Here is a 27,305-nt window from a genome sequence, read left to right as displayed (position 1 = left end):
TACAATATATAGTGTGTTGGTTTGTATGTTGTGTGTAGTTTGCATGTAGTGTGCACAAGGCAACACACAGAAAACACAGAGTTAATGTGTAATCAATACACAGCAGGCATGTGGCATACATGTCATTAGTCTGTAGCAAACATGTAGATAGCACGGAGCATGTATGTAGTTATTATGTAGCTTGCAAGTAGTATACATGCACTAGACATGTGGTATGCATGTGTTATATAGGTAATATCTGTGACATGACCGTGATGTGTGGTATGTGTTTAGCATGTATGTATGTTGTATCTAGTGCTTATATAGTGTATGTGGTGTGTGTAGCATGTAGTGTGTATGTGGTATGTGGTCAACATGTTGTGTATGTGGCATGTATGCACCGTGCATTTAGTATGTTATTTGCATGTTGTAGTAAACAATATATCATTGGCTTGTAGTGTGTTGTATGTAGTGTGTTTATAGTGTTTATGTATGTGGTGTGTACATGGTATATAGTGTGTATGTATGTGGCCAGTTCTAATATTCTATCATCTGTGTCCCAAGACATCTTTCTACTCTGTTGTTTTTTTAAATCCCCGCTTACAACTCAGTCCCTCTCCCCCTTAACAATCCATGTTATAGATTTGAAAGCCATTCTTAACGTTAACATTCTGTGGTCTATTTTTGAAGTTACCTCCTAACTATCATCCTATGCTACATGTCTAGGACTCTGGAGTGGTAACTTAACTCTCGTAAGCGGGTCTTCTGTAAATTTCCTTTCACGATACACAAAATAGCTTCCAGACCCTCAAAAACTATAGCTGTCATTCATATTGCCATTTCCATCTGTAAAATGGGACTCATAATACGTGCCTCACAAGCTCACGACATTGTGAGAAGAGCACTTTGGTGGCCTGCGAAGGCTCTGTCCTGGAACGCCTCCTTTTTCTCTATACTTTCTCACTTCCTTATCTGCCTTGGGTTCAATGATCAGCTCTCTGCAGATGACTCCTAGATCTATCTACCTCCTTGCCTTTGCACTAGCTGCCCCCATACCGGACACGTGCTCCCTCTTTAGCCTCTCCTCTTAGGTTCCCTGGCTTCCTTCAAGACGCAGCTCACGGGCTCCCTTCTCCAGGAGGCCATCGGCCACCGTCCCAGCTGCTCCGCAGTTACTTTCCATCAAATCTTTATATATTGAATGTGCGGCTCACTATTTGAATACCATCTCATTAGAATTTGAGTGCTTTGAGGGGAGGGATTGCTTTTGTCTTTCCTTGTATCCCCAAGACTTATTTACCACGACTTTCTGGAAACTATTAAGTGTTAAACGTATACTTTTTGACAGTAATGTAGAAATAGTACCTTATCTTGATACCAGTCTTGCCTTTTCTCCACACTTTAATATGTCAGTTTTTTACTGATAGTTGTCTTCCTCTGATGCTTCATCATGGCAAGAAGGTGACGCTGGGCATTCTGAGGCTATTCCAGTAGGACCACAGGTTCTGGCAGGCCAAACGACTTCCAAGCCTCTTGGTAGGCTTTATCTTTCACCTGAGGTCAAGACTAGCTAAGAAGGGAGAGATTCATTCATAGGATGCCTATTTTTTTCACCCACAGCTACCCTAGTCTGTTTTAGTACAAGGAATGTCCACTGGAACAAAACCTTACTCCTTTGGGGGAGGGGGGGTACACACTATTTAATTTATTTTTTTAAATATTTTTTCATGGTTACATGATTCATTTTCTCTCCCTCCCCTGTTTTCTCTCCCCTCTCAGAGCTGACAAGTAATTCCACTGGTTTATACATGTCGTAATTCTCAAAACCCATTTTCCATATTATTCATATTTATAATAAAGTAATCTTTATAAAACCAAATGCCCAAATCCTATACCCATAACACCAAGTGATAAATCATCTGTTTTTCTTCTGCATTTCTACTCCCACAGTTCTTTCTCTAGATGTGGATAGCCTTCTTTCTCATAAATTCCATGGGATTCTTCTTGATCATTGCATTGCTGTTAGTAGTGAGGTCTATTCTATTTGATTGTCCCACAATGTAAAACTTTACTCCTTGAAGTAAGACACATCAATCTATGTATCTAGAGAATTATTAGGAATGGTAAAAAGGAAAGATAGAAAGGCCAACATGATCTTGTATTTCCAGAAGTAAGTCTTGGACTTAATTGACATCTATAGATTTTCTAGCCTGGTAGTTGCTTCCATTTGCTTTTGAACCACGTCTTCTGTCCTCATCATATTTTAAAATGATATCTCCCTTGGCTTGGGCCAACTCTAGAGGCACCAAAAGGTGCTGTGGTCATTTTATTGGAATTGCTTCTCTTTTTAGGGGTGCCTTTGAATTATAGGTGCCTGCAGAGTCTCTGTACACTCTAATCTCCCTAAACTCTCCTTTTGGGGAGGGGCTATGATGGAGTTAGCATTTGGGCTGCATATCCCAGTTTAATTGGTCCCATAATGTATATATGCTGTCCATATTTTAATACATAACATATACTCAATCTGTTAAACATCTTCACCAAAGCGATCCCTTGATGCCTTCTGTTTTTGAAGGGATCCTAGGTTCTTTGGGGCTATGTCAGTGGAAATCAAGCTCTGGAATATTCTGGCCAGGCAAAAGCATTTATGAAACAGCTAGATGACACAATGGACTTGGAGTCAAGAAGACTTCTGTTTGAATCCCATTTCTGATTCTTACTGGTGTGTGACCCTGAGAAAGTCATTTATCCTATATCTGCTTCAGTTTCCTCATTTGTAAAATTGAGACAAAAATAGAGCCTACTTTGCAGGGTTTTTGTGAAGATTATCTCATTATAATATATATAAAGTGCCTTGCAAACTTTAGTCTACTTTATACATGTTTTGTCATTATTATTATTATTAAAGCTTTTTCTAGTTGTAAATAATTTTACTGCCTCCTTTCACACTCCAATTTCTCTTTTATATAGCTTGTTTGTAGCTCCCTGAGAGCAGAAAACATTTGTTGACTTGTTTTTAGGTGGGGGTGATCCCTAGTGCTTGACATTGTGCCTGGCACCCAGTAGGATTTTAAATATCATTTGACTAATTGATTGATGACAGGCAGAGTAATCATCTGTCTCAGTGGAGGGAGTATGTAAGCTGATAAAATGACAGATTATTGGAGCATTGAACAAAAGATCAGTTACATTTCATTTTATTTTATAAAGATCCCAAAGTCTTGATTTTTTCCAATAGTATACCCATTCTGATATTCATGCCTTGAAAAGGAACAGTTCAATGAACTGACTTTTTGTTCTAATGAGTCAGTATCAGAATGAGCAATGGGACCAAGATAGGTTAAACCAAAGTAAGGAACATAAGAGCTATTAGAAAGAGCATTCTGCTGTGGCCATCCAATTGTAAACCATGTTTCTGTTGTTCAATCTCAAGGAAGCTTGCACTCCCATAAATTTCTCCATTTAAAATTTGAATTATATCTTTTTTAGTATATGCATTTTTGTCTATCCTAGATCGTAAACTCCTAGAGGTCAAGGACCATGCATAATTTCTTTTTGTGTCTTTCCCAGGCCCTAGATATTTATTAAGTATTTACAAAATAAATGACTATACCACTCTGACATAGAAATCTCAGTACTTAAAAAGAACTCAAAATTCTAGAGAAATGGCATCATGAAAGATTAGTGTTAGAAGAGACTTTAGGTTACTGCTGGAAGGAACCTTAGAAATAATCTAGTCCAATGGATTATAAATATAATATAAAGGAAAAAAATGAGGTCTAGAGTGATTATTAGGCACACAAGAATTTCTTAATAAATGTCTTTTCTTTCATTAATTAGTTCATCTATTCATTCATTTACCAATAGTCAGGAATAGAACCCTGGAATCCTAGTTTGGAGTTCTAGAGCATACTTCTTTCTGTTTGCAGCCTTTCAAACGTTCCTTGGGAAAATGGATGTCTCTCAAGAAATGGAAGAGGCCTTGGAAGAGAGTCGGGTTCAGAGAAATATTCGCTTAGTCTCCGTCTGGGAACTTCTGACAAGGCGTTCTGTTCGTTGGCAGATAATTACAGTGATTATCACCATGGCCTGCTACCAGCTCTGCGGGCTTAATGCAGTAAGTACTTCTTTTCTGTCTGCCCCTGGCAGATAATAGGTTTTTCAGAGGGGGAAGGGTTGTATCTTTATCCTGGAAAGCATTTAAATGTCACATTGCTCAGTAGAGAAATTATGCAGAGGGACATTAGAGAGAGAAATCCACTCCCATGATGTAAATGGACTGTGGCACAGCTCTGTGCCCTTTGTGCCCTCCCAATATTTGACCTCCAAAAGTCTCTCTAGAAGGGATCAAAGACTCTTTTTTTGATTTGTTGGATATCATCCTTCATCCCATGGCATCGGCCAATGGAGACTAGACGACGAGGCCCCTCAGTCCTTTGGGAGTTGCAGATGGCAGCAGCTGGACCCTCTGGGATGGAAGGGCAGGTCACTAAGCAGGTGTGTTTGGAACAGCACACTCGACATTTTAGGGGTTAAACACCTTCCTTTGGTCACTGCTGATTTTTGTTTGTTTACATCTGACAATACAATTTTATGTTAGGCAATGCTGCGTGGGAGAAAGAATACTGGAAATGGATTTAGGACATCAGGATTATAGTTCTAGATCTGGCACTATGAGAGCTTGGGCAACTCACTCCAGCCCTGTGATGCTCAGTTTTCTTATCTATAAAATGGGTGAACAATTCATTCCAATGTGCTATTAGGAAAGTATCTTATTCATCCTTCAAGAACTATTGAAATGTGAGCTAATATTGTGGTGATGATAATGAAAAATAATAGCTGGCATTTATTTTGTGCCTTAAGGTGTGTAAAGCATTTTGTATATAAAAATCTCATTTAACCCCCCCAACAACACAGTGACTTAAATGTTGTTGCTTTCTACATTTTATAAATTAGGAAGCTGAAGATGAGAGAGATTAAGTAACTTTCCCATAATTAGAGGAAAAGGTTTTAGTGCTACCTTTATAAAGTTTATTGCCTGTGTAGCCTTGAGAAAGTCAATGGAGATTTGAACCCCAGACTTCAATCCCCAGAAGTCCTTGGCACTTCCCAGAATGCCCTATAATCTCACTTGAGTCCTCACCTGGGCCAAGAACAAAATTTGTATTTAAACTGACTGTACCGCCTACTTGGTCTCTCTTCTTCCGCTTCTAAGCACACGCAGGCAAGATGTAAATGGCTGTGAATGGGCTATGTGCCCTAGGCACATGCTTTCTTATTTTGTATTTTCTTTATTCTTGGTTTCTAATAATCTTTAATAAACCTCTAAAAATATAATACTTTTAGTAGAGAAACTAATTTAACTGTTATAGAACTCAGTGATTTTGCAAAAAAAAAGGGGGGGGGGCAAGATGCCTCTGTAGTCCCTTCAAGCTTGAACTTAATCTTGTGTTCATTCATTTTTCAAATATTTTGACAAATGTATCTCAGTATTTACTTTGCAATCCTTTTTATTTTATACATTATTGAGGCACCTAGGAGGCTCAATGGCTAGCACCAGGTCTACCCCTTCCCACTTTTCTGCCTTGAAACCAATACTCTGCATTCATTCCAAGATAGAAGATGAGGGTTTAAAAAAAAAAACACAACATTAATATAAGATAGGGTCTTTGTGCTTTATCCAACTTCCAAAGTAAAAAAAAAAAGTTGTCTTTCATTAGAACTATGATCTTATTTTTTTTTTATCCCTCAAGATCTCTCAAACTTGGTTTATTTTACAATCTCTCAGTCTCTTGGGTTTAGTCTCATCTGAGATCTTGTGGTCCTTTTCTCTTGAACTTGCTATGTTTTTCTATTCCTCTACCTATTTATTCCTAAAGTATTTACCCTGCTAATGGGCTAAATGCTGGGAATACAAATCCTAGCAGTATGAAAGACAGTCTCTGCGTTGACGGAGTTTATATTCTAATTGGGGGTAGAGAGGAAGTTGAAAAGGAGAGAGAAGAGAGAAGGCTGGAATGTTCGAGGCAGTCTAGTGCAGGATGAGGAATGAAAATATGACTGCCTCTGCCTGGGCTCCTTCCTTAAATAGGATCCTGGGAGGAGCTGTCCAATCAATTTGGGTTCAAAGCAAAGCATTCAAGGCTCTGGAGGAGAATGTTTAGAATTCCATGTCGCCAGGGATTTTATAGCCTCGTAGCGTGACACTAGACAAAGGCATAGCTATAATTCTCATTATTTCATGATAAGTGAATCATTGATGTACCCAACTAAGTATGATGTGAAGTTGGAAGTGCAAAGTCATGATTTACTCAGATAATCACGGAAGACTTCATGCAGGTGGTATTTGATTTGAACTTTTAATAATGCATAAGAATTAAAGAGGTAAAGAAAGGTAGGGGGAGACATTAAAGGCAAAGCTAACAGTCTGAGCAAGTACAGGAGCATTTTAATGGGATCTTGTAACCTTGGGAAAGTTTCTAAACCTCTCATAACCTCAGTTTTCTTGTCTGGAGAATGGAAATTTAACACTTGCCCTTCATGTATCAGAGGGTTGCTATGAATATACAATGATTTTTAGTCAAGTCTAACTCTTTTTGACCCTATTTGTGGTTTTCTTGGCAAAGATACTGGAGTGGTTTGCCATTTCCTTCTCCAGTTGATTTTGCAGATGAGGAAACTAAGACAATCAGGGTTAAGTGGCTTGCCCAGAGTCACATAGCTTGTAAGTATCTGAGGTCAAATTTGAATTCAGATCTTGCTCTATTCATTCCACCAATCTAGTTGCCCCATGAGTATATAATATGACTTTGCAAATGAAAGCTCTATTACTATAATGGGCAGCTAAATGAAGGTGACTATGAAATGTACTTAAATGGGAATTGAGTTTTTCTCACTCAACACCATGCATTTATTTATTTGTCAAACCACCCTTTTTTCAAAGTACTTCTATACTTATTACCTTACTTTAACCTTAGAACTCCCCTATATTGATATTTTGGGAGATGTCATTAATGATAACAAAGAAAGGAAAAAATCATTTATTAATCACTTACTGTATGCTAGGCATTGTATTAAGCAATCCTGGAAGGTAGGTAGGTAGGTAGATAGTATTATTATCTTTATTATTATTTTCATTTTACACTTAAGGAAACTGAGGCGGGGAGAGGTTAAGTGATTTGCCCAGAGTAACAAGCCTGGATTTTAACTGAGGTCTTCTTGGGCCCAGCATTTTACCTATTATACCATAAGCTGCCTCCAAAGTCTAGATGGGTTATATTCTCCATCATTAGAGGAAATACTCACATTGTAGAAATGGTAGATTCATAAATCTCATTTTCTAGACCAAGAAATTAAGGACTAGGAAACATAAACTATAAGATTACAAATCCACTTAGTGGTAGACCCAGAATCAGAATTCAGATGTCCCGTGTTCTGGTCCAGTCCTCTTTTTGACTATACCATGTGGCCTTTGAGTGCTTTTGATTCCAGTTTACTTAAAGATGGACAGCCATCTAACATAAGAAAGATACTTGAATTAAAAGCTATCTTCATATTAAAAAAGAATTCGACTTACATGGCATAAGGGATAGAGAGTTGGTCTTGGAACTAGGAAGTCCTGAGTTGAAGTTTTACCTCTGACACATCAATTGTTTGTATGACGCCGGTAGGAGGGGAGGTGCCACCTATATTGGTGGATAGAATTATTTCACTGAGAATTTCCTATACCAATGAAATCATGGGTTCAGGCCCTATCCATCTCTCTGCTTGTTTCCAGAGAGAAACTCAAGGAACAATGGGTGGAAATTATGGATGGAATGGAGAAGGTAGGGTACTCTTTGTTACTGGGGGATCTTCTCAAATAGCTTGGACACTGCAGAAAGGAGTTTCTTTTTCAGGTCGTTCTTGGCCTCTGATTTCTTAAAACTTTAAAGCCCTGTGATCCAAAGGCTTCTGAGTTCCCTTCTGATGGTGGATTCTATGTCAGTCAACAAGCATGTCAGTGTTTTCTACATGGCAGTTACTATGCTAAGTGCAGGGAAAAGAGAGAGAGTCAAAAATAGTCTTTGCCCTCAGGGAGCTCACATTCTAATGGAGGAGATAATTTGTAATCAACTAAATGCATAGGAGAGCTGGATATCTTATATAATAGATCATATTATATATTTTACATATGATAGGTATATAAATATATAATAATATATTCTATAAATATACAACAGAATATTATATAAAATATACTATTAGATTATTATATAAATAATATAATACATATATTAAACTAAGGGAAACAATATGTTATTAAATCCACACAAGCTATATAGTCACATGTAGTTATATGTGTATATATTCATACATACATAGACATGTATCATGTATTTATTTATATATACATGTAACCAAGTATGTATAATATATGTACATGTACATATCTCTCTTATCACTATATATGCATGCATGCATATATACACACACAAGTATAATGAGAAATCAACTAATGAGAACCTAATCCTGAGATCATATATGAACTTGGGAGCTCAGGGGGTGCTGGCCTCTGGAACTGGGTCCTAACTGGACCATCCCCTTAACACATAGAGTAGATGACAGATATTCTGAGAGGGGAAACACACAGATGTGAGGTGGCTCAGGAAAGCCATTCTGCAAAAGATAGGATTTTTAGCTGAGTCTAGAAGAAACCAGAGAAATCAAGAGAAGGAGTTGAGGAAGCAAAAGCATTCTAAGAATGGGAACAGACAGGATAAAGGCACAGAAATTAAGATTATAAACTCCTTAGGGCCTGGGATTGTCTTTTGCCTTCTTTTTACCCAATACTTAGCACAGTAAGAGCTAAGTGATTGAATTGAGAAATGTAGTGTTCCACAAGTTAGAAAATTGAGTAGACGGAAACATAGAAAGGGTCCAGGTTGTAAAGAGCTTTAAATGTCAAATATAGCTGTTTCTATTGGATTGTGGAAGGAATAGGGAGTGACTGGAGTTGATGGGGCTGGGAGCACTGGAGAGAGGAAAAACACAGACCTATGTTTTCGAGAAATCACTTTACAGATAAAAGAGAGAATCCATACAAAACCAAAGAAACAGTATGAGCGTGGCATGCTCCTTTGTTTTTCTAATAATTTCTCCTTTTATTCATTTTGCTCTTTGCATCCTATGGGGACAGTAAGAAAAGAGAAGTTGGCAGCTTAAGCTTTTTCCTGTCTCCCCCCACCCCTTCCAATGGCATTTACATCCCTTTCCCTAAAATTAGATCTGTCACTTAGGATTACTTACGTTCTGCTTCAGCATTCTCCTCAAGTCACTTACTCTTTGCAGAAGAACCAGCCTGCTTCAGGACTTTGTTAGTCTTGACTTTGACCCAGTGTTAGATCTTCAGTGGCAAGAAGGATTGGTCTAAGAGCCTGGAAAGGACCAGTTGCTTGGTGCTTGTCCCACCACTTAGCACACCACAAACTATTTGGTGGTTTGCCATTTCCTTCTCCAGCTTATTTTACAGATAAGAAAACTGAGACAAACAGAGCTAGATGACTTGGCTATAGTCACATAGTTTGGAAGTATCTGAGTCCACATTTGAACCCAGGTCCTCCTGACTCTAGGCCTGGCTTTCTATCTGTAGTGCTATCTGGCTGCCCCGGATTGAATATTTTAATTAAATTTTATAAATTATATATAAAATTTTAAATATTAAAATAATTAATTTTATAAATTTATGTAATATTTAATTACATTTTAATTCAAATTTATACAAAATTTAACATACTGTATGTAAGGAATAATTAGGAAGTCCCTTCCCAGTATACCTAAGGTCCAAACAGTGTTTTGGGGGAGAAATCTCTAATACTTGGAACAATCCCAAAGAGAAACAGACTATCTCCAGAGGTCATAGGATCACAAAACTAAAAGAGACTTTTGAGGACTAGACCAATTCCTTCATTTCAGATGAGGAAAAGGAATCCCAGAGATGCTGAGTGACTTGCCCAAAATTATACAGGTAAAAAGTAACAGACCCTGGTTTTGAACCCAGGTCCTTTGGCTCCAGACCTAGTATTATTTCCAGTATCCTCTTTGTTGTGTGCATGTGGTGGTGTTGGGGTCCCCTCATCAGAGGCTGGATAACTAATCATTAGGTATACTCTAGGAGGAATCCTTTTTTCAAGTATGGATTGAACTAGGTATTCCCCAAGGTGTAATCTTGGGTAAGTCACTTAATCCTAGTTGCCCTTGTCACTCTTCTATCTTAGAAATGATTATTTCTTCTGTAAGTCAACATCATTATCATTTTTCAATTGTTTTCAGTTGTGTCTGATGCTTTGTGAACCCATTTGGGGTTTTCTTGGCAAATATACTCAAGTGCTTTGCCATTTCCTTCTCCAACTCACTTGACAGATAAGGAAACCGAGGTCTAAAGGATTAAGTGTCTCGTCCAGGACCATATAGTCAGTCAGTTTTGGATGCCAGATTTGAACTCAAGATCAATCTTCCTGATTCCAGGGCCAGTGTTCTGTATGTTGCTTTGCATTGTGTAGCAACTCTTACCTTCTATCTTAGAGCTGATACTAAGTATTGGTTCTAAGGCAGAAGAGCCATAAGGAATAGGCAATGCTTGCCTAGGCTCACACAGTTTAGCAACTCTTATTAAAAGATATCTCTAAGGACGGCTTTTTCAAAGCCAATACTTTGGAGTTTTGAGATCTCCAATTTCAAAGACCAGGATCTCTGGAATGATTGTCTCATTCCTGGTGGTAAGAGCTGAGGGGTCAAGAAAATATAAAATTTACAGAAAATGGTATTGTCAGGACTGACCTGAAACTGCTCCATCGAATAAGCTTCACTAAAACCAGCTTTGCTTTATCTTCCATGGTAAAGGGAAGAGCTTTTCTATCAAAATGAGAAGAGGAAAACATCTTTACTTTGCAACCAAATCAAGGAACTCTTCACTCAAATTATTGTTATTGATAATAATAACTATAATAAGCGCAGTTAGGTAGCACAATGGAAAGAGCAACCAAGACTGGAATCCAGAGGACTTGGACTCAAATATGGTCTCAGACGGTTCTTAGCTGTGTGACCTTGGGCAGGCCACTTAATTCCGATTGCCCAGCCCCTTCCACTCTTCTGTCTCCTATCTTAGAGCTGATACTAAGACAGAAGGTATGAGTTTTTCAAAATGAATAAATATAATAATAATTGCAGCTAGAAGGAACAATGGTTAGAACATTATACCTGGAGTCAGAGAAGTGAATTCTATAGATGAAGCATCTGAGGTTAAAACAAGTTAAGTAAAATCTGATCTCAGATGCTTCCTAGCTGTGTCACCCTGGGTGAGTCATTTAATCTTACAGCCTTCAAGTGCTTTATCTGAAAAAAATGGGGATAATAATAGTATTTAGGCTTGTTGTGAGGATCAACGGGGAAGGGAATGGGGACTTATTAAGCAACTTCTCTGTGCCAGGCATTGTGCTAAGTGCTTTACTAAGCTTATCTCATTTGATCCTCACAACCACCCTAGGAGGTTATTATAAGATAAAATTAGATAATACTGGTAAAGTACTTTGTAAATCTTAAAGCTTTTTATAAATGCTATTAATGTTATAGAGTCCTTTGAGATTAGCAAAGTGTTTTGCATATGTTATCTCTCTTGATCCTCTCAACAAGGTGTGTGTTGTGTGTGTGTGTGTGTGTGTAAAACATTTAGCAAAACCTTTTAGGTGTTACATAAATATTAGCATTTATAATTTCCAGTATTTCAAACCATGTAAGCCAATAAACATTTACCAAGTGGTTTCTAGGTGCCAGGTACTGTGATAAGCACTAGGGATATAATTAATAAAAAGAAAGACAATTCTTGCTCTGAAGGAGCTTACAGTCTAATGGGAAGAGACATCACAAAAAAGGGGGCAGGAAAGAAGGGACAGTGGGGGCATCTCATTCTGTGGAATTGATGCCACACACAGGGAAGCAGATTCAGAATGAATGAGTTGAGGCCAGTTTCTGCCCTCTATAAAGGAAGGCATTGGGAGGAGTTTGGTACTCTACCCATAACTCTCCAAGTAGAGAGGAAAGGAGACTGAGGAAGGTGGTGGAATCAAGGCTGGAGTTAATAGCATGGTGTTGAGGTTAGAGGTGATGAGACAATCCTGGGAGGTGTGTATTATTCTGTGGAGATGATTGCAGGAAGAATAACAGATGCATGGTGGATGTTTTAGAGAAGCTTCATGAATAACTTATATTTACTTATGTAGTATTTTGAACCAGTGAGTTAGATATGAATACGTGTGTATATATATTTTATATACTATGTATATATATATATATATATATTGTGACAAGGAAATCACTTTAAAATACTAATATATATTAATTTAAGGTCGCCAAGGAATTCAGCTATGTAATTCCTAAATGAAAACTCAAGTCAGCAGTCAACCTTTTATGGAGTTTAATTACAAACAGGATGAAGAAAGGTATTAGAGATAGAGAGAGAGAGGGAGAGAGAAAGGGGAGAGAAGGGAATAGGGCTTAAATACCCCTTCTGTTTAGGCTGGGCCAAAAGGCCCAAGCCCTTAGATAGCTGGGGCAAAGAAAGGAGATCAGTCCCTATTACTCACGTGACCAAAATGGAGAAACAGTCTCAGGGGCCTCCACCTCCAGCTTCCTTCAGAGCCAATCCTCAAAGCACCACCTCTCAGACCAAAAACCTCTCCAACCAACCCTCCCTCAGTCCTCAGACCCCTCTATCTTTAAGGAAACCATCCAAGTTCCCTCCCCTCAGTTCTCACATCTACCAATCACTGTCCATGTCTTCCCTGTGCCAATGGTGGCTCTAGCTTAACCCAGGACCGCCCAGAGGTCTGTGGCTTTGCACATGTCTGTTGAAGGTCATATTCTCAATAATTAAATCTTGATCCTTTGCTGCAGCCCTTCCTAAATCCTGTTAGGACTGAGTGGGGTGGAAATTATATTTTCCAAGACCTGGTTCTGTCATTCCAAGTATCTCTATTGTATCAATTCTAAAATCAATCATGACTCAAAGAAATTCCTGTTCTATGCTTAAGCATAGGTCAAAGCCCTTTCCATTGTTTAGCAAAAGGTTTCTGTCCTAAAGTAATCTTAAGAAGGGAGGAGGAGGAACGTCCCATGCCAATGGGGTTCACATTCCAATAGCCAAGACCCACTATCAATAGGAAATTTTTCAAGTATGAAATTTCCCAATGGTGAAATTTCCAACATTTATAAATCTAAGAAATTTTAAGGTTTACAATATGCATATTGTATATAAACACAACTATCTTTTGATGCTGGAATATTAAATTTGAAAAGAAACTTAGAAATCTGTGTTGTCAGAATTTGACATATAAAAGGAAAGTGGGATTCAGAAAGAGTAATTTATCCACAGCCACATATTGACGAAAACAGGGCTAGAATCCAGTGCTCATTCTCTCAAATTACTGTATATAACATTTAATTCTACATTTAAAAGATCAATGAGAACCTGAACCATTAAAGTGATAACAACAGCTGATGTTTATATGTTGTTGCTTGAAGAGAAGCAGAAAAATTGCTTTGTTTAGACTTCCTGTCCCTTGTTCACCCCTGTATGTTGAGGATGTCATCACCCCTTAGAAGACTATAACATTTCCATCAAATAACTGTCATTTCTTTCCCCTTCAAGAGTTTACCACTCTAGTTTCAGTTCCTTATTTGAAAATTTTTTCCTGTTATGGGGGTATGGATAGTTATTACTGTTTTCTCCCTAGAGGTCTTCATGCACACTGATCAAAAAATGTCCTTAAAAGGTAAAAATATATCAAAAAATGCCTACACCTTGGCATTTTTGTGTTATGTTTTGATTTTTCAATAAAGATGCTGGTTCCCACATTAATCCTTACCTTCTGTCTTAGAATCCATACTATGTATTGGTTCCAAGGCAAAAGAGTGGTCTGAGTTAGGAAATGGGGGTTACGTGACTTGCTCAAGGTCACACAGCTAGGAAGTGTCAGAGTCCAAATTTGAACATAGTCCTGGCTCTCAATCCACTGAGTCATCTAACTGTCCCCTTACCACCTTTTTATAAAGGTCATTGTTGCCCTGGAATATGAGGTAAAGAGTAAAAAGACATTCAAGGAAATTGTCATTATAATTAACACTCTTGGACTTTTGCCAGATATGTCTTTCTCAGATTTCTCATTATTTGATCTTTCAGTCTATGGACTATTTGTCAAATACATTATGGGGGCATTCTTTCCATTTATGGTTAGACTGTATGACAGATGAGATCCTCTCAGTCTATGATTCTATTTTTTAAAGATATAATAACAATTTTCTACATACATTTTCTGAAGTTATAAAATCCAAATTATATACTTCCTTACCTTTTATCTTTCCTCCCAGAGGTGGCAAGCAATTTGATCTGAGTAAATATATATGTATTATCATGTAAAATATATATCAATATTGTTCATTTTCATAAGAGAATAAACATATAAAGCCCAAATCCCAAAATAAAACACAAATAAACTAAAGTGAAAAACAGTGTATGTTCATCTGCATTCTGACTCCAACTGTTCTTTCTCTGAAGGTGTATAGTATTCTTTGTCACAAGTCCTTCAGAATTAACCTGGATCACTGTATTGCTAGCAAAGTCTGTCATATTTGATCTTTCCACAATATTGCAGTTACTGTGTTACTCTTCTGGTTCTGCTTATTTCACTCTGCATCAGTTCATCTAGCTTTTTCTGAAATCATCTTGTTTATCATTTTTTATAGCAAAATAGTACTCCATCACCATCATATAATTTGTTCAGTTATCCCCCAATTGGTGGACATCCCTTCAACTTCCAAGTCTTTTCTTTGCCACCACAAGATATAGCTGCTATAAATATTTTTGTACAAGTAGGTCCTCCCAACCTTTTTTTTTATCCCTTTGGGAATGCACAGTTTTATAAACTTTTGGTCATGGTTCCAAATTGCTCCTCAGAATGGTTAGATCAGTTCACAGCTCCACCAACAATGAATTTGTGTCCCAATTTTGCCACATCCCTGCCAACATTTATCACTTTACTGTTGTACTGGCCCATCTGATAGGTATGAGGTGGTACCTCAGCAGCATTGTTTGAATTTCTCTAATTGAGTGATTTGGAACATTTTTTTCATATGATTATCAATAACTTTGATTTCTTCATTCAAAAACTACTTGTTCATATCCTTTGACCATTTTAAAATTACAGTTGTATTCCTATAAATTGAACTTAATTCTCTATATATGTGAGAAATTAGACCTTTATTAGAGAGATTTGTTATAAAATTTTGTCCTGGTTTGTTGTTTTCCTTCTATGATTATATTTTAATGATGCTAGAAGTTTGTTGTCCCCAAATTTAGGTGAATTCTCTCCTATTGAATATTATTTGTTAATGTTTCCTTTATTACTTTGGACAATTAATAGCAGGGTTAATTCACTTGTTTTTATGAGAAGTGTATGAGTATTTACAAAATGTTTTTGTCACACAGTTGTATGAACTAAATAGTACAATTATTATCTTCTAGAGGAAGCCTTTCCCTATCACAGTTAGCCTTTTTTTTTTAACCCTTACCTTCCGTCTTGGAGTCAATACTGTGTATTGGCTCCAAGGCAGAAGAGTGGTATGGGCTAGGCAATGGGGGTCAAGTGACTTGCCCAGAGTCACACAGCTGGGAAGTGTCTGAGGCCACATTTGAACTTAGGACCTCCCATCTCTAGCCCTGGCTCTCAATCCACTGAGCTACCCAGCTGCCCCCTATCACAGTTAGTCTTAAAAAATAAGAGATCCGAGATTTTGAAATAGGTTATTTTGTTTCCTTCCTCAGTCTAACAAAACTCAATTTAATAGGGAAAATGTTAAGTCTTACATCAGAGTTCAGAAAAGCAACAGTATGAGCACAATGTGAGGAAGGGCCATCTCAACAGCTAGACACCTAAAAAAAGATTTGTGGATTTTAGTGGACTTCAGGTTCAATATCAATAAATAAAGTGCTATGATAGCCAAATACATTTATAAAATTGGGAATTGCATTAAGACCCACAGTTCCTAGGCTAGAAAGGCCATCATTCCACTGTCTTTTGCCCTGTTCAGATAAGCCAAAGGGATTCATAGAACCATTTCCCAAGGCACAGTCGGGCTATGATCTGCATCCCTGTGGAAAGAGGAAAGGTATTGATTGAAACAAGAGGGTTATCTGATAACCCTATGTACCAGAGAAAGTTGGAATAGGCTGAGGTTGAAAATATTGGTCTTTAACTAAGTGAAAGACGAATGGTGTGTGATTCCACCTTGGGAATGGACACTAGAAGGAGGTGTCCATTTCTCATCTTGTATTCTTAGTCATCCCTTTATCCTTTCATGTTTCCCTCCTAGCTCCTTCTGGTAATCATTCTCCAAAGTGGAAAGGGATGCTTTGTCTGGCAGCTGATTCCACTGGCAGATTATTCCAGTGAATGAGCAACCTGACTGAAGATGGGATGTGTGCCTGCAGAATCTCCTGAGACTCATTATGGTTCACTTGCAGTGACCTCTGGTAGCCTTTTGTTTCAAGAGGTAGTGATCAATTTTATAAAGGGAAAGAAAGAGAATCTATGTAACATAAGCTCTATGCTATCCCAGGTCAAAAAATAGACCAAAATAGAAATGTTTTGTACAGCAATGCAGTCTTCATTCCAGGCTTTTAGTAAGCAACCACTGTATACAAATCTGCTGCTCAGTTACAGGGATACAAAGATGAAAAATGCACAATCCTTGCTTTTCAGGAGTTGCCAGTCTCCTGGAATGGGGTTTTGACATATAAATAGATAACTATAATATAGAATAAATTACAATGAGTTCCAGGGAAAGAAAAATGTAAAAGTACGAAAACAAGTCCAATGGGGAAGAAATAGAGGAATCTCTCCCTCTTGTCCCCAGCAGATAGAAGGTTCTTTAAATTATTTGTTGATTCATTCATGGAAGAAGTAGCCACTGAAATGAATCTTGAAGGATTTCAACAGGCAGAGACAGAGGGGCACAAAGCATGAGGGATGGCTTATGGATCTGCAAACAGGTAGGATAGGACAGACTGAGATCAGGAAACAGCTGAACCACTTTGTCTGGAAAACAGAGTACATGAAAGAGGAAAATAATAGGGGTCAGAACTCTACACCTAGAGTCCGAAGGACAAGGATTCAAATTTGGTTTCATACACTGGACAAATCATTTAACCTCAGTTTGTCTAGCCCTTGCCATTCTGTCTTAGAGTTGTTACTAAAAAGGAAGAAAAAGAAGAAAGAAAGAAAGAAAGAAAGAAAGAAAGAAAGAAAGAAAGAAAGAAAGAAAGAAAGAAAGAAAGAAAGAAAGAAAAGAAAGAAAGAAAGAAAGAAAGAAAGAAAGAAAGAAAGGAAGGAAGGAAGGAAGGAAGGAAGGAAGGAAGGAAGGAAGGAAGGAAGGAAGGAAAGAAAGAAAGAAAGAAAGAAAGAAAGAAAGAAAGAAAGAAAGAAAGAAGAAAGAAAGAAAGAAAGAAAGAAAGAAAGAAAGAAAGAAGGAAGGAAGGAAGGAAAGGAAGGAAGGAAGGAAGGAAGGAAGAAAGAAAGAAAGAAAGAAAGAAAGAAAGAAAGAAGAAAGAAAGAAAGAAAGAAAGAAAGAAAGAAAGAAAGAAAGAAAGAAAGAAAGAAAGAAAGAAAGAAGGAAGGAAGGAAGAAGAGAAAGAAAAGAAAGAAAGAAAGAAGGAAAGAAAGAAGGAAGGAAAGGAAGGAAGGAAGGAAGGAAGGAAGGAAGGAAGGAAGAAAGAAAGAAAGAAAGAAAGAAAGAAAGAAAGAAAGAAAGAAAGAAAGAAAGAAAGAAAGAAAGAAAGAAAGAAAGAAAGAAAGAAAGAAAGAAAGAAAGAAAGAAGGAAGGAAAGGAAGGAAGGAAGGAAGGAAGGAAGGAAGGAAGGAAGGAAGGAAGGAAGGAAGGAAAGAAAATACCCTCTCTTCATCTCTATCATCCATTATATATGTCATCTCCTTCTATTATGATGTCAGCTCCTGTATTTGCATCCCCAGTATATAACCCAGGTCTTGGGACAAAGAAGGTGCTTAATGCTTCTTCAATCATTCATTCACTAAAATAGCATTATTATTTTAGGGCATGTAGGGTAGAAATTTGAAGTAGCTATGAAGGTAGAATACCTTTATATGGAAGAGAGGGGGTATTCTTGGGAGAGATTTTATCATTTTTTAAATTTGCTGAATGATTGCTTACCTTGTTGCATTAGTTTTCTAGGTGAACGTCTAGCTATGAGGTTACCATTCATGTTGCATATCTCTGACAAAATTTAGAATAAATAAAGGAAATAGCAAGTAGTATAATTTGCATGGAATGTGGAGTAGATTGCTTAGCAGCCAAACTAATATAATTGTAATGAAGAACCAAAAAGATGCTATCATGTTTTGAAATAGCTTGGGCCCTGAGGCAAAGAAATTGATTTATGGACTTCATTGTTTAAATTCTATCTTCCTCAGTTTCCTTAATCATAAAAGGGGATCATAATAGTGCCTCCTTCATAGAATTGATGTGAAGATCAAAAGAGATAATTTCTACAAAGCATTTAGTATCATGATTACCACATAGTACATACTTAATAATACATATCCCCTTCAAATTTTGGCTCTGCCATGTGACTGGAGTCTAATAAGTGAATGGACTAAATTGATGGTCTACTACACTTTACAACAACTAGCCAGATGAATAGAAGGTGCATACAGACCTCATTACTTCCCTGACAGCTCTGTGAAGAAATATCAATAAAATAATAGTAATATAACTAACTTTTATATAAGCCCTTCAACGTTTGCAAAGAACTTCACACATGTTATCTCATCTGATTCTCCAAATCACCTTGTCAGATAGATGCTCTGATCTTACAGATGGGAAAACTGAGGCTAAAAAATTTAGGGACTTTCTCAGATTCATACAGCTAACAAGTGTTTAAGAAAGGATTCAAACTCAGATCTCTCTGACTCCAAGTCCAGCAACCAAGCTATGTCAGGAATTGACAAGTCAGGTTGACAAGAGTAAATGGGATCCTTTACAGACATTCAATTGTATGAGCAAGAATAAATGGGATTGCTATCATGTACTGAAAGCCATGTGCATAATCTAAAAGTACATATAACATAGATGACTACTACAGGAACCAAAAAATAATTGCAAGATAGGGACACAGCAGAAGTTACATCCATATCAGAATTAACATGAAAATCACTTACCCAAGAACAGAGAGACAGCTCACCAACTCACTTTGAATACAAAGTACCAGTTTCTCTCCATCATAGATGGCGAGACCAGCCTAGAAAAAAGCCAGTGGTGGTCAAATTCTATTTCTGATAATCTGATATTAATCTGGAGTGACAGTGCTGGCCTTGAAGCTCTTATTTTGGGGGCAAAGCAGGGAAGCTGTGGGAATGTGCTGTTGAAAGCTCATGGAAGGCTAATGTCATTGGGATGATGCCCATCCATGGTAGTCTAAGGATCTTGTTCTTCATGAAGAATGTGAACTGCTGCCCCTTATAATTTCCAGATAGGTTTATTCCTAGGAATGGGTATCCTTGGGTAGGGCACTCACTTTTTTGTGTTCATCTGTGGGCAGCAGGAAGGAACTGGGGATCCAGTTGGGGTTATATTATATAATAGATTATATTACCAAAAGAAGTAAATGAGGATGAGCTGTAACCTCTAGAATGGGCTAATTCACTTTGGGAATAGAAGTATATATTGTTCAGTACCATATCTCCACTTTCAAGAGTTGAACCTGGGGAAGAAAGATATACACAGTCTTAATTATCTCCCACACTTGTTACTTTGATAGAGAGTTATAAAAAGGCTTGGTTTCAGTAATAGAAATAAGACCTGAACCTGTGATTTCACTGTTTAGAGAATTTCCAGGTAAGGAAACTCTACAAATGCAGATTGGCAATATCTCTGCAATTTAGAATCCTACAGCCTACAGAATGAGAAGTTGAATGATCTCCCCCATATCATGTAGCATTCCGAGCATATTCACATCTATGAAATATAAATGATTGTACGATTACTGCGTCTTCAGACACAAGGTTATACTCTGATGTTTGTGAATGTAATCTTGACCTGGCCATGTGGCCCTTGCCTAGGACAAACTGATTAACATGATCAGAGCATTCCCTTGAGAAAGCGAGGGTTGAAATCCACACTCCCAAAGGTGTTCCCTCTACATTGCCACCCAATCTTAATTGTCTATGCTCTGGGATGTGATTGCTATGTGATTGGAAACACCTCCTTGCTCCCTCAGCAATAAAAGCAAAGGCAACCTTATGATAGATCCTTTTGAACTTCCTCGTGAACTTCCTCTCCCCTTTCTTGGAGCTCCGCTCTGCTCCTAATCCTCTCTCCCTCTTTCTCTCTCTCTTTCTGGATCTCTTCCTCCTCCGAGGCTCCAGCCCCTGTCAGCTTACATTCTCTACCTTAATCTTCTCCTCTACCTCATATTCCATTGATCCTCATACCTTCCTCCCAAGGGGAAAATCATAGGGTTGCCTGCCCTATTCAATCACTGACTTGTCCCGTGTCTGTCATTCTTCACCCTGGTTCCTTGATTCCCTACTTCTCCTTGGGTCCCTACCACAAAGGTGAACCTCCCTTCCTGTGTGGCCCCTGCTGGTTCAGGGTATCCAACATATCATAAATAATATATATCAGGAACAAGATTTGAATGCAGATCCTCAAGATCATCTATCTACCCAATTCACTAGGTTCCCCCTTGGTTCTTGAGCCAGAATGTTTGCATAGATGGACCATAATTCTGACCTAGAAAAATATTTAAGTACAACCTGAGAGGGACTGAATCAGAGAGGAGCAGTTAGTGATTCTCTGAGCAATAAAGGAAGATTTATCCATTCCTTCATTCATCCTCCCCCCCCCCCCATATAAACCATTCATTCAATCAGTCATCCAGTAATTACTTGTTGAATAATTGCCACATTGTACAAAGGATTAAGGTTGCAGAGTAGGTTAAAATGAAACTGTAGAGGATGCTTGAATGGTTTTGAAGAAAGAATATTCCAAAAATCAGATCCTAATGAGGAGAAAGTTCAGATACAGAGGTGTGAGAACACTTCAGTGAATATAAGGCCCTCTAAAGGATAGGGGTTGCCATGGTGCAGAAGGAGACAGAAATGAAAGAGCCGGAGATATCCTTTAATCTATGATTCCAAATTTATGTTAATAGATAAGCATTTATGAAATGCCTGTCATGGGCCAGGCACTGGGGATATAAAGACAAAGAATGAAATAATCCCTATTCATAATGGCTTATATTCTAAGGGGTGAAACCACAAAGGCACATAAAAATATATACATCACAAATATAAAGTTAATAAATTACACATCCATGCATATGCATATATATACATATAAATAAACATGTTTATATAGCTATATTATTATTATTACATATATTTAATATATTTGTGTATATATGGATGGATGGATATATATTATTTAAAGATAAAGTCTTGGAATAGAGAACACATAGTTAGGGGAGAAATCAGGAAAGGCTTTATTCAAAATATGGTGATTGGGATACATCCTAAAAGGTAAAAAATGTAAAGAGAAAAGCATGAAGAAAATCCAGCACAAAGGCATGGAGACAACTGTGAAGTATTCCATGTAAGGAGAAGGGTAAAGGCCAATTTGACTCAACTGCAAAGTATGGGAGGGGGAGTAACATCAAATGATACTCCAATGATGAATTTCAAAGCAGGCTGGGAACATCCAGGTTAACATTGAATATTTTTTACAGTCAATTAGCATAGAATGCAGCAAAGAATTCCAGAGCCTTGGGCCTGGAAGGGAACTTCCAGGATAATCCTATCCAATCCCCTTTGCAAGCAGGCAACTGCCAGAGTGAGTGACTTCCTGGAGGAAGTTAGGCTCTTCCTGTCCAGAAGGGTGGAGAAAAGGAGGCTTGTCGAAGCTTAGCAACCTCAACCTGACTGTGGAGAAGGAGAAACCCCTGAAATCATCTTTGGAGGTTCTCTGTTTGACTGTGGAAAATCAAAAAAGAATCTGACCATATCTGCTGTGCTTTCAAGCAGATTTTAATCTGTTTTTGAGGTTTTACCTCAGAGTCAGACTCCCTGGGGTGGACTTAGTCATTTGAGAGCAATCATAACAGGTTTTGGAGATAGCTTTTGAACAAAATCAGACCAACTACTGAGGGTCATAGGTAGGTACCTTAGTCAGTTTTTGAGGAATACCTAGATAGAAATAGGGAGCTGGTAAGTCAGCCAGAAGATCTGAAGGCTCCCTCTTGCAGAGGACGTAGGGTTGTGGGGTGAATAGCTAGATCCCTTAGAATTAGGGCCCCCTTGTTCTGATCCTCAGTTTGTATCTATGATATTAAAATCACTTTTAAAGACTGATATATATCAATTTAAGGTCGCCAAGGAATTCACTTATGAAATTCCTTAAATGAAACACTCAAGTCAGAATGGAGTTTTATGGTGGTTTAATCACAACGGGAGTAGGAAAGAAGGAGAAGGAGAGAAGGAAAGAAGTGGAAAAGGAAAGAGGTTAACTCAACCTTCTGGCAGAGCCAGAGAGAGTTTAGGCCTTGGAGGGCCAAGGCAGGGAAGGGAATCAGTCCCTTGACTCACGTGACCCATCTGAAGGAAAGCTGCCTGCGGGCCTCGAGCTCCTAGAAAGAACTGGCCCCTAGCCCTATCCATAGGAAGTGAGCGAACTCCAGAGGCTGTTCTCTACTCACTTCCTGCGCCTCACAAGTGCCAATGGTGGCTCAAGCTTGACCTAGGACAGTCCAGGTGGGCAGTTAGTTATTTCTGATTTGCCATTGACTAGCTCATGCCCGTATAGTGTGGATGTGCACAATTTTTGGGTGCTAGACCAAGCAAGATGGAGATTTTAAAATCACATATCCCCTCTTATAATAAAAGAGATACTGACTTTATGCATCAATTGTCTCCAAGGTGTTTGCACAACTGGCCCAGTGAGAGAAAGTGATTCTGCTTGACTCTCACTAACTGGAGATTAGAATACTCAGAAGATCTCTAAGTGGAAACTACTCCATCCACTTTGGGTCTCTCCCCCCCCCCATACATTTTTTTTTTACCTTCATTTTCTGTGAGAGCAAAGTGAAGAGAACTGAACTGCTCATGATCATACAATGAGCTAAGAGGAGAGCCAGGAATGGAATACATGCATGACTTCTACTTCAGGAATGTTTCTAACACAGAATTTTGATTCATTCTTGTGGCTTCCAGGAGATGATCCTGGTGCTTGAATTGAACATTGAAAATATCTCTTACACAAACTTCCATTTTCTTTTCTAATACAGATTTGGTTTTACACAAACAATATCTTTTCCACTGCTGGAATACCTACAGAGAAGATTCCATATATAACTCTGACTACTGGGGGCACTGAGATTTTGGCTGCCATCTTTTCTGTAAGTATGTTGCCAGCTATAGTTATGCAATGAGAAACAATTTTATGGAGTGCAACAAAACAAGTTTTTCTCAGTGTGTAAAGAGGGGGGAAACGTATTCTATTAACAAGCCCTTTTCATACCGAAGAGACTTGCATTTTAGAATATTAAGAGTTATCTTGGAATTGACAAGAACAAATTTTCTATCATTTCTTTTCATTTGGGAGGAATAATCTCTTTTGTATAATTTTAAATCCCAGTGGATTTCTCCTATTTACAAATTCCACCTTTTTATTCCTGTTTTTCTCAATTTCCCTCTCTTATTCTCAGTATATTCCATATGCAAGTACTGGGATAAATGCCAAATCAGGTTTTGTCTATCCTGAGGAATCTTTTTTTTTTTTTTTACACAATCCTCTTAGTCATGCTGGATTAAAACTACAGAGTTATCTCTGCTTTCTCCAGCTCATTCCACATCTTGTCAGTTGCCAAGTTATAGCTTCTCTCCCTCGATAGGAGATTTTTGTGGACTACTTTGGCAATCTGGTGTATTCTATGAACATGTCCCCAGACTGATTTGTTACCTTCATTTATAGCTAAAGGAAATGCTAAATTTCAGTTTGAGATTAATGAAAATAAATATGTATTTTTTCCATCCAAATTCACAGACCTCTTCAGTCTATCAATGGATTCCTTGGATCCCAGATTAAAGAACTCTTGCTTTCTAGTATCTCTTCTGTCATCTTCTTCCTCTTCTCCCTACATTTGCCATTCTTGTCCATGTATTATTATTTCTCATCTGGGGGTTTCCAACAGTCTCTGAAGTGGTCTCCTAGCCTGCTTTCTCTCCTCTGCTATATTTAGCTGACTAATGGAGCTACAACAGGGATTCCTTGATATTTTTTGTCCCTTATATTTTACTGATTTTCAGTTAACTTTCCTATATGTTATTCAGTATAAGTGCAGGCCCATAAGAAGTTAAAAATATTTTAAAAGGAAAATTTCATTTTATACATAACATTTTTCAATGTCATAAAGTTGTTTATCTGAATATAGTCAAATAAGCAAGAGACTATTGTTTCTTTTCAACCTATAGCTTTACTCTTAGTATAATTTTTAAAAATTCTTTCCATGTTATTCATTTTTGTAAGTGAGTAATCTTATAAAATCAAAATCCCAAATCATATATCCAAATAAACAAGTGAAAAATTATGTTTTCTTCTGCATTCCTATTCCAACAATTCTTTCTCTGGAGGTGGATAGCATTTATTGTCAAAAGTCACTCAGAATTGTCCTGGATCACTACATTGCTGAGAGTAGCTAAATCCATCATATTTGTTCATTCCACAATATTGTTGTTACTGTGTACAATGTTCTCCTGGTTCTGCTTATTTCACTCTGAATCAGTTCATGTAGATCTTTCCAGCTCTTTCTGGAATCATCCTATTCATTATTTTTTACAGCACAATAGTATTCGATTACCATCACATGCCACAATTTGTTCAGCCTTTTGCCAGTTGGTGGATATATCATTAGTTTCCAAGTCTTTGACACCAGAAAAAAAAAGGCAGTCAAAAATCAATATAGTTTTTTAAAGAGATATTGGCATTTCATTTTCCACCTCCTTCCCTTCCCCTACCTCCCAGCTTTGATTGAGAACAGGAAAGAGAATGCTGATTCACAGAGATTTTATTATCAGTAGAATCACAGTTTGGTGAGGATGTTTCAAAAGAAGGGGATAGACTTCTTCAAGGGCACCCCAAAATTTATATAATTTCATTAATTGGGAATAAATTAAGGGTTTCTGGTTACAGAAGAGATAGATTGGCATTCCCCAAGCCATTGCTGTTATTTTCCAGCTCATTGTGAAAAGGATGTCATATTCCAACTTCATTCATTTTATTTTAGTCAATGGGAATTATTTCTCATCTCAAAAATTTCAAATGTTCTGTAGTGTTCCTTCTCTCTTTAATTCTGCTATAATCCCTTATCATATTTCCTACAACCACATTTTTTTTCTCTAGGAATGCTACTTATTTTCTTTTGTTCCTCTGGAGGGATACAAGCCCCATTTGAAAACCCCTGAGCTGGACAGAGATTAGCTTCAAATATCACATTCAATGATCTCACAGAAAAATGTGAGTCTTAATTCCAGCCACATGCTAACCAGAATGACATTCATATGTCTCTACACCATATTATCTAGTGATTGCTGCCTAATTAACCAACTTGAAATTTTCATAAAGAATTTGGATATTGTAGAGATTTTCTCCCCACATATGAGTTGGGCTAGATGACCATTGAATTCCCTTACAATTCTGAAATCTATAACTATTGAAGAAATGAAGAAGAATCATGAGTTAAAATCAGAAAAAGGGAAAACATACTATGGCATGTATCTTCATACATACATATATAACAACACATGCAAACAGACACACATATTTGCTACAATCCCCTGTGTTCATGTTTTCATTGAAGTTCACTAGGTATCACAGAATGTATTGACTTAATTTGGAGAGTCAATAATTCATGCTTACACTAATTGATAATACCAATTACAATAATATCTTATAGCACTCTCAGGTTTGCAAAGTACTTTTTCCTATATGAGGTAGAGAATACACAAGAGAGCACAAATATTTTAATATCCATTTTGAAGATAAGAATCCTGAGTCTTAGAGTTGTCAAATGAGGTGTCCATTGTCCCCCTAGTCAATGTCAATGGTGAAATATGAATATGGTTCTTCTGATTCTCAGTCTAGGTGGAGACTACTTCCTGCTGAGCTATAAGAAGGATCTAAGTCATGGAATCCTGTGACAGCATAGCTACCAGTTCCCTAACTTCCCTGTTGCTATCCATGTGACCTACATTTCTCAGCTCCCTGTACACTTCACTCTAGGTGAAGGTAGGCATTCAGAGAATTTTGAAATTAGACAAACTATATACATCTCTCATTTTGCACATAAGCTGATTTTTTAATGGGTTAAGTAATTCCAGTTAGAGTGACTACCAAGTCAAGTTGCATTCAGCTCAAGGAAGAACTTTCTTATTCTAATGGCAACCTATCTTCAAGTCAGGATCTCTTCTATTCATTTCTCCAGTTGTATCAATTACTATAGAAAGTTTAAAGTCAATGAAAATCATCAGATTTTGTGTTTATCAGGTCACAAGTAACCTATATAATACTAAGAGTTTCTTAATCTGGAATCCATGAACTTGTTTATTTGAATATTTCAATATAATTGGTTTCCTTTGTCTTCCTATATATTTTATTTGCTATGTTTTAAAGCATTATTCTGAGAAAGGGTTCACAGGCTTTTATCAGACAAATAAAGGGATCTGACGTAAAAAAGGTTAAGAACACATGAATTAAAGAATAAGATATAAAGAATCATAGAATGATACAAGATACATCAAAATATACAAGAGAACATAGGGTAGTGAAAAAAGAAAAAAAATTTCATGGAGTCAAAGGACCTCAATTCAAATTCTCACTCTGATATTAGCTGTGATACTGAGCCAGCCTCTTCCCCAAGCTTCACGCACACATATTCTTCTCTCCTGTTTCCTGATTTTAGTTTTTCACAATTCTTCTTCTATATCTCTTTCATATTTAAAAAACTTCAGAATTATAAAGGAATTCAATGACTTTCTAGCCTAATCTATATGTGTGTGTGTGTTGGGGGCGGGATGAAGAAATCTCTACAACACACCTAAATGCCATCCATCCGATTTTTCTTTTGTTTGGTAAATTCTATTTTTACTGTCATGCAAAACACACTTCTATATTGACCATTGTCATAAGAGGAAACTCATGCATAGCCCAAACCCCAAAATAAAACTATA

General features: G+C 37.5%; 1 protein-coding gene across 3 annotated transcripts in view; it reads left to right on the top strand.

The window, feature by feature from the left end:
* The window catches only part of SLC2A9 (solute carrier family 2 member 9), a 382,090-nt gene that overhangs the window by 193,239 nt on the left and 161,546 nt on the right, over positions 1-27,305 (top strand). For all 3 annotated transcript variants that reach the window (XM_056802424.1, XM_007496737.3, XM_001371196.4), the window contains 2 exons: positions 3,909-4,096; positions 23,366-23,476. In XM_056802424.1, coding sequence (XP_056658402.1) covers positions 3,909-4,096; positions 23,366-23,476 — 299 coding nt within the window. The remainder of the gene's footprint in view (positions 1-3,908; positions 4,097-23,365; positions 23,477-27,305) is intronic.

The sequence above is a fragment of the Monodelphis domestica genome, chromosome 6 (genome assembly GCF_027887165.1).
Source record: "Monodelphis domestica isolate mMonDom1 chromosome 6, mMonDom1.pri, whole genome shotgun sequence".
In the NCBI taxonomy this organism is placed as follows: domain Eukaryota; kingdom Metazoa; phylum Chordata; class Mammalia; order Didelphimorphia; family Didelphidae; genus Monodelphis; species Monodelphis domestica.
This window is presented reverse-complemented; position numbering and strand designations above follow the sequence as displayed.